Here is a 19,342-nt window from a genome sequence, read left to right on the forward strand (position 1 = left end):
AGTATTTTAAAATCGCTTGTGATCTTGCCTGTCGCACACCAATTTGAGATTCATTTTGAAGGCAGTGATACAGCCCCTGCAGTCTTTCCAGTACCATTTCTCTGCTCCGTGTCATCAGTTCTAGTAGCAAAGTCTAGATAGTCCTTTGGTCAGAGGTCCTTGTCTTGGTCGGTTTTCTGCTGCTGTTACAGACTGTCGCACAATGGGCCCCTGGTAAAGAGTAGGAGCTTATTTGGCTCATGGTTGTGGTGACTGGGAACTCTAAGGGCATGGTGCTGGCATCTGGAACAGGCTTATACTGCACCGTAACATGATAGAAGGACAAGATTAGGTTATTCTCATCATTTCTGTCTGGACTCACTGTGCAATAATGGCATTAATGCTTTCATTTCACATGCTATGAGTTTATCATCTCTTAAAGGTACCACCTCTCTAAGTTTAAAAGGCCAACTATATTTGCATATGAATTTTGGAAGGGACATTCAAACCACAGCAGTCACCATGCTTTCATTCTGGCTCTTGCTGGTCCTGGGCTCCTTCTTTAATTGAACCTGGAAAAGACATTTACTTTGAAGAATTGGAGTTAAAAAAAAAAAAAAAAGATAGGCTTGAAGAAGCATATCCTAATGCTATTTCTGATTTTTTTAAAAAAAATCTATTTATCAAAACACAGAGAGACAGAGTGATCTTCCATCCTTTGGTTCACTCCCCAAATGACCGGAATGGCCAGGACTGGGCCAGGCCAAAGTAAGGATCCAGGAGCTTCTTCTGGGTCTCCTATGTGGGTGCAGGGGCCCAGGAACTTGGGCCATCTTCCCCTCCTTTCCCAGGCACATTAGTAGGGAGCTGGATCAAAAGTGGAGCATCCAGGACTTGAGCTGGTGCATATATCAGATACCGACAGTGCAGATAGGTGCTTAACCTGCTGCACCACAGTGCTACCATTTCTGATTTATTATTATTTCCTAGGGATTTTTGCCATCCTGATATGTATTGACATACATATTTGGATATCAGCATTATTTAGGACTCAAGGGTGGTCTATGTGGATTTCTCACTATAAGACCTCATGCCTCATCGTAATTTTCAGCTGATGATATTCACTCAGCATTTAATAGAAATGTGTGTCAAGGCCGGCGCTGCGGCTCAATAGGCTAATCCTCTGTCTGCGGCACTGGCACCCCAGGTTCTAGTCCCGGTCGGGGCGCTGGATTCTGTCCCTGTTGCTTCTTCCAGTCCAGCTCTCTGCTGTGGCCCGGGAGTGCAGTGGAGGATGGCCCAGGTGCTTGGGCCCTGCACCTGCACGGGAGACCAGGAGAAGCACCTGGCTCCTGGCTTTGGATAAGTGCGGTGCGCCGGCCGCAGCGGCCATTGGGGGTGTGAACCAACGGCAAAGGAAGACCTTTCTCTCTGTCTCTCTCACTGTCCACTCTGCCTGTAAAAAAAAAAAAAAAAAAAAAAAAAAAAAAAAAAAGTGTGTCCAGTGGATGTGCTTGGTAGATAAGTTCCTCTGAGAATTTCCTGTTGGGATCCAATCTAGTTCAGATTGGGACTACAAGAGAATAAACCAGCATCACTCTTTGCTATACTGCTCAATTCAGATGATATTACCTTAGTGCACTGACCCTTCTGATTTGGGGACATTTTCTGATTTTTCCTAAGTGTTTTTACTTTGCTATCTATTTACTAGCTTGCTTTCACTGCTTGTGGGTAGAACTTTATAAGTAGTACATTTATGACTGTCAAATGCCTTACATCATTCTTTGTTTCACTGTAGTTTTCTTAATGTATGCAAAAATGTATTTGCTTCATATTCTTTTTTTTTAAGATTTTATTTATTTATGTGAGAGGTAGAGTTACAGACACTGAGAGGAAGAGACAGAGAGAGGTCTTCCATCCACTGGTTCACCCCCCAAATGGCCACAAAGGCCGGAGCTGCGCTGATCCAAACCTTGGAGCCAGGAGCCTCCTCTGGGTCTCCCACATGGGTGCAGGGGCCCAAGCATTTAGGTCATCTTCTACTGCCTTCCCAGGCTATAGCAGAGAGCTGAGTTGGAAGAGGAACAGCTGGGACTAAAACCAGCACCCATATAGGATGCCAGAACCACAGGCGGAGGATTAACCTACTGTACCATGGCACCGGCCCCTACACATTCTTTATTTTTATTTTTTAAAGATTTTATTTGAGAGGTAGAGTTACAGACAGTGAGAGGGAGAGGCAGAGAGAAAGGTCTTCCATCTGCTAGTTCATTCCCCAGTTGGCTGCAACGGCTGGAGCTGTGCCGATCCAAAGCCAGGAACCAGGAGCTGCTTCCGGGTCTCGCACGTGGGTGCAGGGTCCCAAGCACTTGGGCCATCTTCCACTGCCTTCCTGGGCTATAGCAGAGGGCTGGACTGGAAGAGGAGCAACCAGGACTAGAACTGGCGGCCATATGGGATGCTAGCACCGCAGGCGGAGGATTAACCTGCTGCACCACGGTGGCCCCTACATATTCTTTTAAGAACTTTGTTAGTCCTGTGATGGCAAAGAAGCCAAGAACAATTCACTTGTCCGTTATTCTGTTGTTAACAGCTCAAACTACAAAATAAAATATTTAAAAATAATAGTTGCCCATGATTTAATGCACACAGCAAAGATAATTGATGTTTTAAAAAAACTCATGGTTATTTACAAATAATTGTCCTTAATTTCAATTGTAAATGTTTTTATGCTCACACATTTTAGTCTTCAAATTCGTATTTTATTGAACTTTTCTTTTAAAAAAGATCATTTTTTTTAGAGGCTAACTTAATTTTCACCCTCTTAATCATTGACCAAAGTCACCACTAAAAGAATAACGTACAGAAATTAGCAGAGGTTATAGAGTACCAGTGCGGTAGATCAGAGATGTACAATATACCTATCCTAAGCTGATGTTTAAATAAATAATCTTTATTGTTTTCTACTTGCAAACCCCAAACTGGCTTCTGGAGTATTGAATATTGCTTTGAGTTGTGTTTTAGTTGGCCTCGATTCGATTAGCAATGTGTGTTCTCTATGGCATGCCCAAAGATAATGAATAGTGGAGGTATACCGTAAAGGTATACAGCTAATTGGTTCAATTTTTTCATGTATAATAACATTAATTAAATATGCATTTTCCATAATAACTTGCATTTCAGAGTTGCAGTCTATCATTGCATTTGATATTCTCAGTGACTCTGGAGTTTAGTATAGGAAGCATCATTATGAGCGTTTCACAGATGGCAACCTAATAGCAGGGCCAGACCCGATGATTTTGCTGGCTTTACGTGGCGTGCAGACCAGACATTCCTCACCCCTGCAATGGACCATCAATCTGCAGATGCTGGTGGGATGAATTCAATGCCTGTGAGATGTGAGGAATTTCTAAAAAGCCTTTGCTGAGGCAGTGTCATTGTTACATAAGTAGGGTCAAAATTTATGACATTCCAGTGTGTAGGTTCACCAAGTGTTTGATTAACTACTTTCAGTGATGTGATCGCCAAAAAAAGTTTCATGGTGTGATTTGGAGAATTTGGTGTTCCCAAATTCTTCCGCCTTGGCCAGTCTACTTGAAAATGGAAATTGGAAGCTTTACAGGGAACACAGGGTAGGTAAGTTTCGATGGAGAAGCCGTGGGAACAGTTGTACATAGGTAGAAATGAATGAGTGAAGGCAGGCACGGGTGAAATCCAGCATCAAGTAGAATGAGTGGTATCAGTAGCAGATCTGGACTACAGATGTGCTGGTGGCTCAAAGTCAAAGTCACACATTTGGTGGAGAAAGAGATGGTGAAATATGGACTAACAACCCTTAGCCGTGTTAAAACAGAAGCACAGGCTCTAGACCGTACATGTGGATGGTAGAGTCTAGCAGTATTCTTCAGAACACTTAACAGTATTCTATGATGGAAAGTCTGTTTATCTTTTCTAATTTAATAGTTTTTCTTGATGAGGAATAACTTTTAGATCTGTCTGAGGTAAATAGTGAGGAAACAAGAGAGTAAACTGCCTATTATAAAATTCCTGTAACTTGAATTATATATAAGCCTATAGAATATACATTCTGGTATAATATGAATCACATTCTTTGTCACACCTGCTTTTTTTTCCACATAATACTTTAGCTAGATTTGTTTTATTTCCTCAGTTTACATGATGGTTTTTCTTGCGATCATCCAAGGCATAATGACTTTAGGAACAAGTTCCTGTATTTATTTCCTTTGAGTCGTGTTGGATGACTTTCATACTTCCTGAAAAGCCAAGCCCACAAACGTTGACCCGTTCACAGTCTGTACTGGTGTGAGGAAAGTCCTGGTTAACCAAGGAGCGCGCTCACGTCAACCTGACTCCCTTTGCCCTCCATTTGCTCCCTATTCCCCCGAGATTAGGGAGGTTCATGTAATGAGTTTTTATGCCTACAAATGATATTTGTTCACTTTGTAGCTTTGGTACTACGTCTTGTGGAGCCCATCTACAGTTCAGGTGTTCCATAGTCATTAACAGGAGGGACCTGGCAACCATACTGACAGCATCAGCTTTTATTGGAGTGTCATTTTACTTCTCTAAAGTAATCTCCTCATCTATTACCAACTGAATGATAACATAATCCCATTTGTTATGAGCATTAATGTTGGTTCTGCATATATAAAATGTAGCCTGAAATTGGTATTAATTTGAATAGAAATGAATATAAATGGCTTTAGTCAAATATATGAGGCATTGATGTATTAGGCACACATACAGTAGTTAGAGTTATTTTCTTGTGCTGATGGTCTGGCACAAATAACTGCATGGTTTTACCCTCCTTTGGAAGTAGTTTCTTGTTTCAAATATGTAACTCAAAGTTGAAGGAAGGAAAAATTAAGATTTCTCCCTTTATCTAATGCAGTAAAATGCTTCAGTTTGGTTAGGTCTTTACATAATACTCAAGACATATATGGAGACAGAAGGTAAGTATGAAAGTTCTAAGGTAAAACATTGCAGCTGAAGGGAAGAGTCAAAGATGAGAGTCCTCACCAGTTCTGGTTGGCTGTGTTCTGTGTCCTGGTGCTGGCATGATAAAACAGAGAAGCATAATTAACTTATGTGGACCAAAATGTTAACCAGCTAAAAACAAAGTAATAATATTAAGAGAGAAATTTATCTTTTTAGCTAATCTTTCAAACGAGTGTGTTTCTAAATCATGAGAGAGGTATTATAGTATTTATAATCCATGAATATAGCTGTATATACTTCATTTTTAATATAAAATAAACGCTTCAAGATTATGACAGGAAATTGTGATACTGAGTATAAACTTACAACTAACATGTACTTGAACAAGGACTTTGAAATGATTTTGGTGGTATTTATTGCTGCAGATCACTTAGCATGGCTGGCAAGACCTCACATTTTATTTGGTCTCTAGAACAACTTGAGCAAGATGGGGTTATTTAATTGTTCTTCTGTCTTTCAAAGCACATAAAATAAACTGTGGCAGATTGGGACTAAGTACAAGAGGAGCTTTCAGTGTGAATTAAGGTCAAGTTTCCTAGCAAGTGGATACGTTTTAGATGTAGCTGAATATCAATGTGAAGGATCCTTGAGGTCCAAGTTATTCCTACTTACTTCTTGATGTTTTAACATAAAACTTTCTTTTTCTTTTTGAAAATAGACTGTACAGATCAGATTTTCCAAGGCCTATTTGGTGATTGCTGGAAGCATCCTTTTCCTTCTCGTAATTTAATGCCCATACTTCTAAGTGGTGTTGAAATGACTTGTTAAATCTTTATCAGATGTCGGGCATCTTACAGGCACTAAGAAAATCTTTATAAATGGACATAAGTCTCTAGCATGTTTGAGAGTAAAGTTTGCACAGGTTGTGTACATTCTGTTTCCTGCATGTAGAAAAAGTGACATTTAAAATTATGTTGACTTGGGGCAAGTGTGTGACCTAGCAGGTGCAGGTTAGGATACCCACATGCCACCATGGAGTGGTATCTGTCTCAGCTTCCTGTTAATGTGGAGCTTGGGAGGTAGCAATGGTGGCTCAAATGATGGGGTCCCTGCCACCCACGGGGGAGACCTGGATTGAGTTTGTGGCTCCTGGATCTGTACCTTTTCCTGTTGCAGGCCTTTGAGGAGAAAACCAGCAGCTAGTAGTGTACTCTGTCTCTGTCTCTTGGCTCTTAGAAAGTAACAGTTTTAAAAAATATATATAGTCAAAGATGGCTAAAACACAATATATTATTTGGTATTAATTTTTCTGAAGTCATGAAAATACAATTTGAAATATGGGTAACAGGTAGTTTTATTTTACTGTTGCTGGATTTTATTTGCGGCAGTCCTGAGATGATGACTGACTTGGTCTGACCTATTTTGATTTTTGTTATACTCTAGTTCCCAAATTAAATATGTAAAAATACTTAGTACCATAGTATGTTACTCTGTTTTATATTCAAACCCAGTATTGAGAGAGAGCAGGATACATACTTATCTCTAACTGTATTCAGATGTCTACAAACAAATTTATGGATGTTCCTTAGTATTAACTCTGCTACATGGGGAGCTAAACTTCAGTTATCACATCAGTAAAATAGAAAGGTAATATGTCCCAAATATCTTTATTAGCCTAAGTGAATTTGGGACATTTTCGAGTGTATAGTAAACATTATTATTATTATTATTATTATTATTTTATCATCCTTTTAAAATCCTTATTCACCTCCTCTTCTCCCTTTTCCTTTTTTTCTTTTCTCTTGTTCCACTGAGGCTGTCCTAGTTGCCACAAGGCAGGGCTGTGAAATAGTGCAATAGTTTCCACAAATTGAACCAATTTCTTATAAAACCGCGCCCCCCTTTATATTAGCAACTGGAATGAAGTGAGTTCTCTGAATTTTTGGAGACTCCATTGGTAAAAACTTTAAAAAGTGAGAGTGAGACTGGGTGAGAAACCTGCACCCCATTTTGATGTACCTGGGTTCAGTCCCCAGCTTTCAGCTGCCACTTCTTGCTGTTGTAGAAACCTGGGAGAAAGCAGGCGATGGCTGAATTGGTTGAGTTTCTGCCACCCATGATGGGGATCTGGGTTGAGTTCCTAGTTCCTAGCCTGGCCTATCCTGGCCTGATCCCAGCTGTCAGGGGTACTGAGGAGTGAGTCAGGGAATGGGAGCAATCTCTGTCTACCTCTCTTTCAAATGTGATAATAATAAATAAATTTTCGCACCGTCTAATTACATTTTTGCCTTTAGGTAAATGTTCTAGTGTATCATCTCCAGAGTTTAAAGTGTGAATGGAATTCCTCTGTACATGTCCTCTGTTAAAATACACATTTTAAAAATATGAATATCTGTTACTTAGGCTTTATCATGATTTACTGAAACTTTTATCAAGGGATTTTATTCCGATAAAACTGCACTTCTAAAAGTCATTACATGAAATGAACACATCAATAGAATGTAGGGGTTTAAATTATAAAGAATATAAATTATATAAAATATTAATGAAAATATAAGGTCTTTAAGGTCAGGTGCTCTAGTGTGTAAGTATAAGAGGGAAAATTTGAAGATAATCCAAAACATCTGTTTTGAATTGTCTAACTATGAGAAAAAGTTTCATGAATGCTAAAACCTTTTATTCCTCAAGGAGACTATAGCATAATCCCATCTCTAGCTGAAGATAGAGTATGAACTTTATTTCACTTTCCTCCCCTTCTCTATTCTCCCCTTTTCTTCCCTCCTGTCTTCTAAACCCCAGTAGAAGAGGGTTAAGAGAATTGTATTCCCTGGTTCACGGCCAGTTTTCGGGGTGATGCTGCAAGCTTCCTTTCTTTTACTCATGGATTTTTCTTGCATTTCTTGCTAATTTCAGTTTCCCTTTGCAGCAAGAGAATTGTTTGTGATGTTTATGATTTATATCCTTAGATCTATGATATACCCTGTACAATAGGTAGTGGAATTTTATATGTGAGTTTTTAACGTTTCAAAAATGTATTTGAAAGGAGGGTGGAGGGGAGACAGAGCAGGTGCTCTGATCCACTGGTTCACTCCACAGATGCCTGAGTGGTGGAGCTGCTGGGCCAGGCTGAAGCCAGGAGCTGGGAACTCCATCTTGGTCTCCCACATGAGTGAGTGCCAGACCTCAATTACTTGAGTTGTGACTGCTGCCTCCCAGGAAACTGGAGATGGGGGAGGAGCTGGATATTAAACTCCTTTACTCTGGTGTGGAATGTGGGCATCTTAACTGCTAGGCCAAAGGACCACCCTCAATTTTTAGTGTAATTTTTGTGATGTCACAGTATATAGTTTTCTGTTGTGAAATAATGCACTCATGTTTAACATTTTTACTTATTATTTTAAACTATTTATTGATTTTAAAGTCAGAGCTACAGAGAAGGAGAGGCAGAGGAAGAGAGAGATCTTCCATCCACTGCTTCACCCCTCAAATGGCCTTAACTGCCAGAACTGGACTGGTACGAAGCCAGGAGCTAGGGTCTTCTTCTGGATCTCCCACCCACGAAAGTGCTGGGGTCTGAGCACTTGAGTCATCTTCACGGCTTTCCCCAGGCACAATAGCAGGGAGCTGGGTTGGAAGTGGAGCAGCAGAGACTCAAACTGCTGTCCATGTGGGATGCTGGCCCTGCAGGTGGCGACTTTACCAGCCAAGTCACAGCACTGGCCCCTGTGTACTCATATTTTCATTTTGTGGTTCATCCGAGTCAGATTATTTACATGCCATTGGTTGGCCCTAACCACTGCCTAGTAATCTATATAATATCCTCATGGTGACATCAGTTAACCACTGTCAACCCATGCTAAGACACTGCATTAAACATTAAAGATTGGCAAGCCATAAAAAAAAAAATCACTTGGTTACTATAATCAGATATCTCTAGTGATGAGAAGAATTAAACCTTAGGATCAGCTGTATTGATGGATTCTGTAGAATACTTATAGAGACATGAAATAATCACATTAACCCCGCTGAGATTACGAGCCAGTGCTGCGGTGTAGCAGACTAATCTTCCGCCTGTGCAAGCACATCCCTGCTGTGCTCCTGTTCGTGTGCTGGCTCCTCCTCTTCCCAGCCAGCTCTCTGCTATGGCCTGGGAAATCGGTAGAAGATGACCCACGAGCTTGGGCTCCTGCACCCACCTGGGTGACCCAGAGGAAGCTCCTGGCTTTGGATCGGCCCAGCTCTGGCCATTGCAGCCATTTGGGGAGTAGGCCAGCGGGTGGAAGACCTTTCTGTCTCTTTTTCTCTGTCTGTAGCTTTGCCTCTTAAATAAATAAATGAAATCTTAAAAAAAAAAAAAAACTGCTGTTACATGTTCTCTTAGTTAAGATTTTCTCTGGGACTGGGATTGCTGGTCAGATTTATCAGGCTTTGTGGGTTACATTGATTGGATTGAGTAGCATCAGATGGCATGACAGGATGGCCACCAGACTTCACGGCAACCAGCAGCCCACAGGGCCCATCAGTACTTGGACTTAACAATTTTTCTCATGTTTGCCAATAGGAGAGTTACCTCATTTTTCTAAATTGTAATTCTCTACATAAGCAAGGAATTTGAGTGTTAGTGGCATAAGTTTGATGTTTATCTCAGTTTCCCTTCCCATAGACTCCTGTTGGTACCCTTTGCTCATTTTGCTCTGCATTGCATTTCTTAGCTGTCTTTCTTGTTGCTTGGCACAGTTGCTTTTGTTTGTTAAGTACAGTCTCTTTTCTCTTGAGATATTTGAAATGTCTTCTCCAGGTTTACCCTTCATTTTTAAATTTGTATGTCAGAAGTTGTTCATTTTCAGGTCTTAAACCATCAGTTTCCTACCTTTTGAGTTATGTAGGTAGTCTTTTTGAAGAAGTCCTTTGTTGTTCCATAGAAATATTCAGTTAAGTATTTATCCATGTTTTTCACATTTAACATTTTAAATATCTGGAGTTTTTAATATGTGTGATGAATATATTATAAAAATTGAGGTGCACTTTTCTGTTTTATACTTATGCAGTTTTTGGGCTCTTTATTAAGTGATACTAATGAGAATAGAACTTATAGATCAATTTATATAAAATTGAAGTCTTTACAAGCTTAAATTTTCCCATTCATGTGCCTTGGAATATCTTTTCATTACTTTTAGGGTTTGGTTAGGATACACTCAAGTAACCAGACCAGTCAGATTTAAAAATTGGCAAGCCATAAAAAATTCACTTGGTTACTGTAATAAAATATTTCTAGTGATGAAAAGAATTAAACCTTAGAGTCAGCTGTATTGATGGATTCTGTAGTGTCGCTCCCCCTCTTCGTGGAGGAACGACACAGGACCCTGCGCTGTTCTTTCCTCTGCTCGGCCCTCCCCGGGTTTGCTGCTGGTTCTTCCCGGGTTGGCTACTATCCCTTCCACCTCCGTGGAAGGGCAGTTCCCCCTGGCCACATTCCCCACTTCCGCAGGGGAGCGGCACACCGCCGGCCGGCTCTCTCGGGGGCTGCACGGGGGCTGCACAGGTGTTCCCCTTAGATGTTCCCCTTAGATGTTCCTCGTGCATGCCGTCTCTCTCCTCCTTTATAGTCCTCCTCTGCCAATCGCAACTCGGCTGCCCACACGCCGAGTACGCTGCTCTCCACCAATCAGGAGCAAGTCCTACAGTTTATTGACTGAACTGGAGGCAGCTGGGTAGAAGCTGTTTTCTTCTCTCCCAGCACCATATTGTGGGAGAGCAGATGCATAGAATAAGTCTTAATTCCAGTAACTTAGTCCATTCCGGATTGCTCCCCACACTGTAGATTACTTACAGAGAAGTGAAATAATCACATTAGCCGTGTTAAGATGTATTTTTTAAACGTTTATGTATTTTTTATAATATTACCAACATTAGCTGGATTTCAGATGGTTTCTCAGTTCAACTCATTTTTTTTTCACTTGCTGTTTTACCATTGAAACATGTTACCATTGAAACATGTTAAATGAGCAGTTTTACTGAAAATAATTGCAATTTAGTTGACTACTAATAGGATTTTTATTTTAGGTAATATTCAAAAGGCTAGCTTTATACTTTTAAGAGCTTTACTTTATGTTAGTACTTATTGCTAGGTGCATTGATGAAAAATCAGTCATTTGAAGGTACTGAAATGGTGATATATTTTCAAATGCAAACAAAAGATTACACAGTGGCTTCAGTTTTAGTAACTCTTCGGGAATCTGAAATTTCTTTTCATGGACAAAGCATTGAGAAACAATTAAGGAAGAAGGGATCTTGGACTGCAATTTTTTCCTATTTTAATATAATGAAGTCCCATTTGTCAATACCCTTCACCCAAACCACGGGAACACACTTAAAGTAAGTTGGCTTAATTATTTCTTGGATGGAGAGAGAACATTGCAGTCTGTCGCTGCATGTCCTATTATAGGATTTTCACATGGCTGATGTAGGGGAGTGTCAGAGGAAGCACAGGGTCCCTGTAGATTGGATGCTGGGGCAGTTGTGTGATTGGATGAAGAGGTTATTCATTTAGCAAAAGAGGCAGGCATTGGGAATTTTGTGAGTTACACAGTGACTTTCCTTGGTTGTGTTTAAACCAATTTGCGAAGTGCTCTTGCTTTGTTTTGTTTTATCGTAGTCTCTGAGTAATATTTTCTGAAGCTGGAATTCTGTGATTGTGTATGTACAGTAAGCACTGGTGGTGAGTGGCAGATTATCTCTGAAGGGCTGATCTTTCTTCATCTATAAGCAATTAAATTTCTCCAGAAAAATACATGCTTAATTCGGGACTTTCTTTTTCTTTCCAAGACATCAATAGCAATGACTTAATAATAAAACTGTGAGAGATTTCTGTTTGGGGGAAAAAAAAAAGGAAAGAAAGGAGAACTTTAGTTTCACATTGTGGCTGCCAGAGTCAACCTTGGCAATGATTTTTAATTTCTAAGTTATTTTTCCACTGTAACCATCTCCCCTGTTGCCCATCTTGTTGGAAACTACCCTAATCTTGCCCACTGAAGTACTGGAGTTACTTCTGACTGGTTTCTGGATTGTTAATTTTGTTCCCTTTCAATGACGACCTCCTCCACAAAAGGATCAAGAGGGCTCCTTTGAAAATGTGAATCATATCACAAAACTCTCGTGATGAAAATCCCCTCCAAGACTGCGAAAAAATAACTCAGACTTCACACTGTGGCCTACAAGACCCTGTGTGATTGTATCCCTGCCGGGTTCTATGACTTCATCTTGACTTTCCCTTTCATTTTGCAGCTACTCACCTGGCTGGCCTTCTTGTTCCTGGAAAATTACACGTTGATTTTTGCTTTTGATCCATTGCTCTGTTTGTCTTGCCTAGAATCTGCAATATTTGTAAGGCTCTTTGTTCTCTAGTTTTTCGAGTTCACAGCTGTTTTTCGATTTCTGTGGTTATCAATTAGTATCAGTCATCTCCACATCATGTCACTTCATTTTGTATTTGTGTTACTTAACGTCATCTGAAATTAAATCATTTTTTTTTTTTTTTATTGTATGGATTCTACCTTCCCCAGTGAATCTGTCTTCACTTCCTCACTTCTAGGCCTAAGCTCCCCATGGACAAGAACTTGACTGTTTGGTCAATGTTGACTGCCCAGCCCATGGTAACATTCTTGGCACAGAATTGCTTCACAAACACTTGTTTAATGAATGAATACATTTGTTAATGAGTAAATGAGAAAACAAACCAAAGTGGGAACATGTATTCTGGATATAGCTCTGTATGCTTTGACCATGAACAGGAGTAGCACTTGTTTAATTTTTAGTTAAGATATAAGTACCTAAAAGAGACTAATTTGTTTGTTTGCTAATATGCCTTCAAGTATTCAAATGAAGTTAGTCCTGGTTATAATTTTTTTTTTTTGAGCTTCTGTGTTCTAAGACTGTGGTTTCTATGGAATAGCCTTCTAATGATGTTTTCCTTGTGCTTAAGTGATTATTTGGATGTGTTTCTCTGGAGGGATTCCAATGTAAATATATTCTCATTTGCTAATCCCACAATCAAAGCAGAACTTTGGGGGATATGAGGTAAGCCAAAAAGTAGTCTGAGTTAGAACTTTCTGTAGAGACATACTTTACTAATTTGAAAGACGAGGTTGGTAGACACAAAATACATGCAATGGTATGCTTATTAAGTTTGAAGACCATTATAATTTATTTTTCTCTTTGCTTTTCCTCTTTGTTTTCAGTTCTTGGCTCCATAGTTCAATTTGACCATAGTCTAAACAAACCAGTTTATCTTTCCATTTAAAGATAGCATTTTCTATAGACCCACATGCCCAACCCTAATTCATAATGTGTGAGTGTTGGTTTGCAGTGAAAGATGAAACATGGTATGCTAATGTTAGATGGAGGGTAGAAAACGTTTGGAAGTAGCAAGCTTTGGATTATATACTTTATAATATACTTTAGTATATTGACTTGGTAAGTTCTCTACTGTCGAGTCTATTTCCTTTCCCACAGATGGACATAATATTTATATACATGTCTGCTGAGTGAGAGCTCAGCAAGATGATACATGGCAAATGTGTGGTGTGGGGGGGGCACTATTGGGTGTTGGGTAATGATGACTTCAATGCCTGCCTTCTATTTTCCAACAGAGCAAAGAAGGTATATGGCTTCCCAAATATGAAGTATGGGTATGCTTTATAGATAAAAATAAGGATATACAGTGCATTGTACTGGTGTTTAGTATTATTTATATGCCATGTTTATTATAAATTTCAAAGAGGATTAACTATAATACTAATGAAAAAGCAACTATTAAATATTTACGTATCAGACATTGTCCTAAAAATCCTACTCTATTTAATCCTCATCAAAAAAGAGACTTTAATTGTTTCCCTATTATACTGATTATCAATTAGAATCACAGAACTTTTAAATCACTTACAGGCACACAGGAAAATCTGAAGTAGAAAGATTCTGTACTTTTTTTATGAACTAAAAATTTATTCCTCAACATCCCCTTCATTCTTCAGGTATAGTAAGTAACTATCCAAATAAATACATGTCAGTACACCTGACTCTTCTCAGCCCCTTGTTCCTGCTGGTGGGACTGTGGTTTCAGGACTCTACTCTATTTCCGTCCCAGGAGAAAAGAAGACAGGATAAGGAGTTACTTTAAAAAAAATTTATTATTTGAAATTTAGAGCTACAGAGAGGCAGAGAGAGAGAGAGAGAGAGAGAGAGAGAGAAAGGCCTTCCATCTGATGGTTCACTCCCCAGATGGCTGCCACGGCTGGAGCTGCACCATTCCGAAGCCAGGAGCTTCCTCTGGGTCTCCTCTGCAGTTGCAGGTGCCCAAGGACTTGGGCCATCTTCTACTGCTTTCTTTCCCAGGCCACAGCAGAGAGCTAGATTAGAAATGGAGCAGCGTGTCTCAAATCAGCACCCATATGGGATGTTGGCACTGCAGGCAGTGGCTTTAACCGCTATACCACAATGCTGGCCCCCAAGGAGTTACTTTTGAAAGCGTGCTATGTGGGCAGTTATTTAAGCCATGTTGAGAAGTCCCATTTATTTAAGAAGAAACTAAAGGGTGTACAGAAATACATAATTTTCAACGCAATTATGTGTAAGGATCCTGAATTTTATAGTAGTGAATTTATTAGCAAGAAGGGCTTAAGGGAACATTATATCTGAACATGAACATACCAGATACATTTAACTGTGTTAAGAAGGATAATGTTTTATTGATATCTTCTGATACCTATTGAGCCTCTTGATAGCTTTGATCTTGTTCAGTTTTCTTTTTCTTTCTTCTTTTTTTTTTTTCATTTCCAGATCTTCTATGTCATTTATCAGTTCATACTTGAATGAAATCTTTGTTTATTTAAAGATAATTTCTTAGAGTTTCTGGTCCATTAAGTATACAGTAACTTCAGAGCAGTAAGACCCCTGGTGAAATTTGAAAGAGCATGAAGTCTTTGTGTGTGATTTAAGATAACATTGTTCTTGGCCTTATGATGAACTGTGTATGTATATCAGCTTTGAGACATAATAATTGCTTCAGTTGTTTTTAAGACTTTGATTGTATTTAATCTCCTGGTTTGATGAAATGTTCGTGTAGAAATGAAATAAATTTTCCTTCTTCAAAATGTTTTATGAAGGTTTTTCTCTCCCCATGGTACTTCCTGATGGCCTGATATTATGTCATGTGTAATTGGATTGATGCTCTGCCTGAATACTTCTTTTTCTTCTTGACAGCATGGGGTAACCTTGGAAATGTTCTGAAGAGTCAGAGCAAAATTTCTGAAGCTGAAAGCGCCTATAGAAATGCTTTGTACTACCGCAGCAACATGGCTGACATGCTTTATAATTTGTGAGTACGCCTTGCTTTCCCTGGTTCAGTTCATCTTGGAAACCTGCAGTGAGAGGTACTATTGATTTAACTGCTGGAAATGGAGATGATGATAGCTGTTTTTCTGAAACAGTCTTTTCATCAATCATGCTCCTGAAACTCGTAGGTGGATGGTGTTTGTGATTCCTTTGTTTTTGACTACATCATCAATATTCCTGTGTATTGATGGATATGGCTGAAGTTTTTTGAGTATGCCATATTATAACAAAGTTGGTTTAAATACTTTTTGGTCTCTAAGGAGTTTATTCCCTTTGTAATGAGAGAAAACAAGCCCGTATGTATGATACTCAAACAACAGATACTTTCATGATTAATAGTGATAGATTTTGTCCTCATTAAAAAATTGCTTTTTTCAAAATATATAGAGAGTGTGTGCTAAAGCAGGGCTGTTCATGAATAAAATGCTAGTGATGTTGCTGCTGCTACTGCTGCTTCCTCCTCTGCAAGGTTTGGGTGGTGGAATGATGCAGAAGATCCATCTGTGTTGGGTTGGAAAAATCCCTGGAGTCAACACTGGTTCTATTCTTTGAATGCAGAGTCCTCAGGAGTGTTGTGAGGTTTGAGCTGGTACATTCAAGCTAAACTCATAGCTTTCCTTTGTCTCTTGAATTTGTGAGAATTTTTTGTTTGTAATAGAAATAGAAATCTAGTTGAAACTTGCTTAACCACAAGAGAATTTATTTCCTGCCGTAACTGGAAGTTCTGGGGTTGACTGGATGCAAGCGCAGTTGGGTGCAGGTTCTGGGGCTCCAGGAATTGGTCTCCATCTTGTAGTCTTGTTTCCTCAGGGTTTGTTCCATTTTCTATGGGACTTTGTCTGTAACAATGAGAAAAATGACTCTGGCAGGATATAGAACTTCTTGTCTTGTTCTCTATATGAATCCTGGAATGAATATTCTGAGTGTCCTCATGTGATCATGGGTTCTCTCTTGGTTGAAACACAGGATAGAGACCCACAGTGAGACACTTCCGTTTACAGTGCTTCTGGAGTTGAGATGGAGTGGAGGGAGGCTTGTTCCCTGTTAAAAGATGACCAGCTGGGGCCACTGCTTTGACACAAGGTTCAGCCTACAGTGCACAGCATCCCACATGGGCGCTGGTTCCACCCCTGGCCACTCCCCTTGCAATCCAGCTCCTGGGAAGGCAGTGGAGAATGGCCCAAGTGCTTGGGCCCCTGAACCCACATGGGAGACCTGGTGCAAGCTCCTGGCTCCTGGCTTCGACCTGGCCCAATCCTGGCCTTTGCAGCCATTTGGGGAGTGAACCAGCAAATGGAAGGCTTGTCTCTCTCTCACTATCCCTTCTCTCTGTAATTATGCCTTCCAAATAAATAAAATCAATCTTTCAAAAAGACCAGGGAAGACACATTTAGCTAACAGTTCCGATGCCTACATTCTTATACCTGACTGGGTTTGATTCCCTGCTGTACGTCCTGACTCCAGCTTCCTGCTGATACAGACCCTGAGAGGTAGCAGTGATGGTTCACTTAATTGGCTTCTGGTCACCCACATGGGAGCTCTAGTTGTGATCCCAGTTGCTGGCTCCAGCCTAACCCACTATAGGCATTTGGAGAGTGAACAAGTACACAGTAGCTTGCTGTCACTGTATCTCAGAAAAAGTAAAAAGAAGAAGAAATAGGAAAAATAAAAGGGCTACCATCCTCAGGCAGAAATAAAATGCCTACTCCTAGAAATGTGTAGTAATTTTAACAGTACCAAACTAATTTTGTAATCTTTCATAATTCTTCATAAGTACATATGCTCTGGATACTTAACTCTTTTGACTGGATTAGTCCAAATGGGTAGATATTTTTTACGTTAGGCAAAAAAAATTTCTTATCCATACAGAACTTGTCTTTTTTTTTTTTTTTTTAAAGATTCATTTATTTGAAAGAGTTACACAGAGAGAAGGAGACACACACACACACACATACACAGAGAGAGAGAGAGAGAGGTCTTCCATCCACTGGTTCACTTCCCAATTTGCCACAACTGCTGGAGCTGCGCTGATCTGAAGCCAGGAGTCAGGAGCTTCTTCCGGGTCTCCCATGCAGGTACAGGGCCCCAAGGACTCGGGCCGCCTTCTACTGCTTTCCCAGGCCATAGGAGAGAGTTGGATCAGAAATGGAGCCGCCAGTACTTGAACTGGCGCCCATATGGGATGCCAGCACTGCAGGTGGTGGTTTTACTAGCTACGCCGCCACAGCACTAGCCCCAAGACCTTGTCTTTAACGGAGTCCTAGACTTAGGTCACTAACACTTTAGGTTGGTTTGCACAGTGTTTCATTTTTTTGTTTTTACCTGCAATTCCTACACATGAAACATACCCTTTCCTTCTATCCATTCTCTGTCATGTTTCATGCCGCACAACAATACTAGCATCAACTCTCCTGAAATAATTTGAATTTGTATCTTTTCTCTTTCTTGACTGAAACTAATTTTCTGTCAATGTCAAGTCCTCTTTATCTGAACAATATTATGTTACTGTATTACTGAGTAATGAATCTTGTCAGTTTAATCAATTTTCTTGCATAACCTTTTTTTTTTTTTGCTCTGAAAGTGATAAAGTGATATTTATGGAGCCCTTTGCCTACACTTTGTGATACCAGTTTTATTCTGAGGCCCATTTTCTGTTATTTTTGGTGGAAGAATGTAAGCTGAACACCCAACACCTCTTCAGTGAAATTGGTTTTTTTGTCTCCTATCTGCAGCTATTGGTTAAAAAATTGGTTACCTCTTGGCATTATCTTCTGGGCAGGTATTCAAAGGGAAAGGAAATGTATTTATCCAGGCTTATTCTTTTCTGAGATCAGAAGTTTACTCAGACAATTCCATTTTCTGTGTAACTTAAAAACTACATCTTCTAACTCTATGGATGTGTGTAATAACTTTGAAAGCTGGTGGGTAGAACTCTTCAATACCTAGTGAAAATCCTTGCTGGAGAAGTGGTTACTAACAATATCCATTTTCCTCCCTAATTGTAGACAATGGAATATATCATAAATGTCATACACTTCTCCCCAAAATCTTTTAATATTATCATGTCTTTAAAAAAATATTTGAGAGGTAGAGTTATAGAGAGGGGCACACAGAGAGAGAGGGTCTTCCATCCATTGATTCACTTTCCAAATGGCCACAATGGCCAGAGCTGGGCCAATCTGAAGCCAAGAACTAGGAGCTTCTTCCTGGTGCAGGGGCCCAAGCACTTGGGCCATCCTCCACTGCTATCCCAGGCCATAGCAGAGAGCTGGACTGGAAGAGGAGCAACTGAGACTAGAACTGGTGCCCATATGAGATGCCAGCGCTGCAGGCAGAGGATTAACCTAGTGTGCCATGGCGTTGGCCCCAATATTATCATGTTTTTAAGCCACAATAAATTGTTTAAATGAAGTGCTTAATTTCCATAAAAATCTTTGCAATAATTTGAAAGTATTTGATTATGTAACCCCTATGATTGACAGAATTCTGATAGCTGATAATTATATTTCAGTATTGATAAATTTGTCCCTTTGGGACTGGCTTAATTCACTCAGCATACTGTTTTCCAGATTCCTCCATCTTGTTGCAAATGACTGGGTTTCATTGTTTTTGACTGCTGTATAGTATTCTATAGAGTACATGTCCCATAATTTCTTTATCCAGTCTACTGTTGATGGGCATTTGGGTTGGTTCCAGGTCTTAGCTATTGTGAATTGAGCTGCAATAAACATTAAGGTGCAGACAGCTGTTTTGTTTGCCAATTTCATTTCCTTTGGGTAAATTCCAAGGAGTGGGATGGCTGGGTTGAATGGTAGGGTTATATTCAAGTTTCTGAGGAATCTCCAGACTGACTTCCATAGTGGCTTAACCAGTTTGCATTCCCACCAACAGTGGGTTAGTGTCCCTTTTTCCCCATATCCTCTCCTGCATCTATTGTTGGTAGATTTCTGGATGTGAGCCATTCTCACCGGGGTGAGGTGAAACCTCATTGTGGTTTTGATTTGCATTTCCCTGA

General features: G+C 39.9%; 1 protein-coding gene across 3 annotated transcripts in view; it reads left to right on the plus strand.

The window, feature by feature from the left end:
• TMTC2 (transmembrane O-mannosyltransferase targeting cadherins 2) overlaps nucleotides 1–19,342 on the plus strand; it is a 449,447-nt gene that overhangs the window by 223,445 nt on the left and 206,660 nt on the right. For all 3 annotated transcript variants that reach the window (XM_002711368.5, XM_017342005.3, XM_070051474.1), the window contains one exon: nucleotides 15,196–15,310. In XM_002711368.5, the coding sequence (XP_002711414.1) occupies nucleotides 15,196–15,310 (115 nt within the window). The remainder of the gene's footprint in view (nucleotides 1–15,195; nucleotides 15,311–19,342) is intronic.

This window comes from Oryctolagus cuniculus, chromosome 11 (assembly GCF_964237555.1).
Source record: "Oryctolagus cuniculus chromosome 11, mOryCun1.1, whole genome shotgun sequence".
Classification (NCBI taxonomy): Eukaryota; Metazoa; Chordata; class Mammalia; order Lagomorpha; family Leporidae; genus Oryctolagus; species Oryctolagus cuniculus.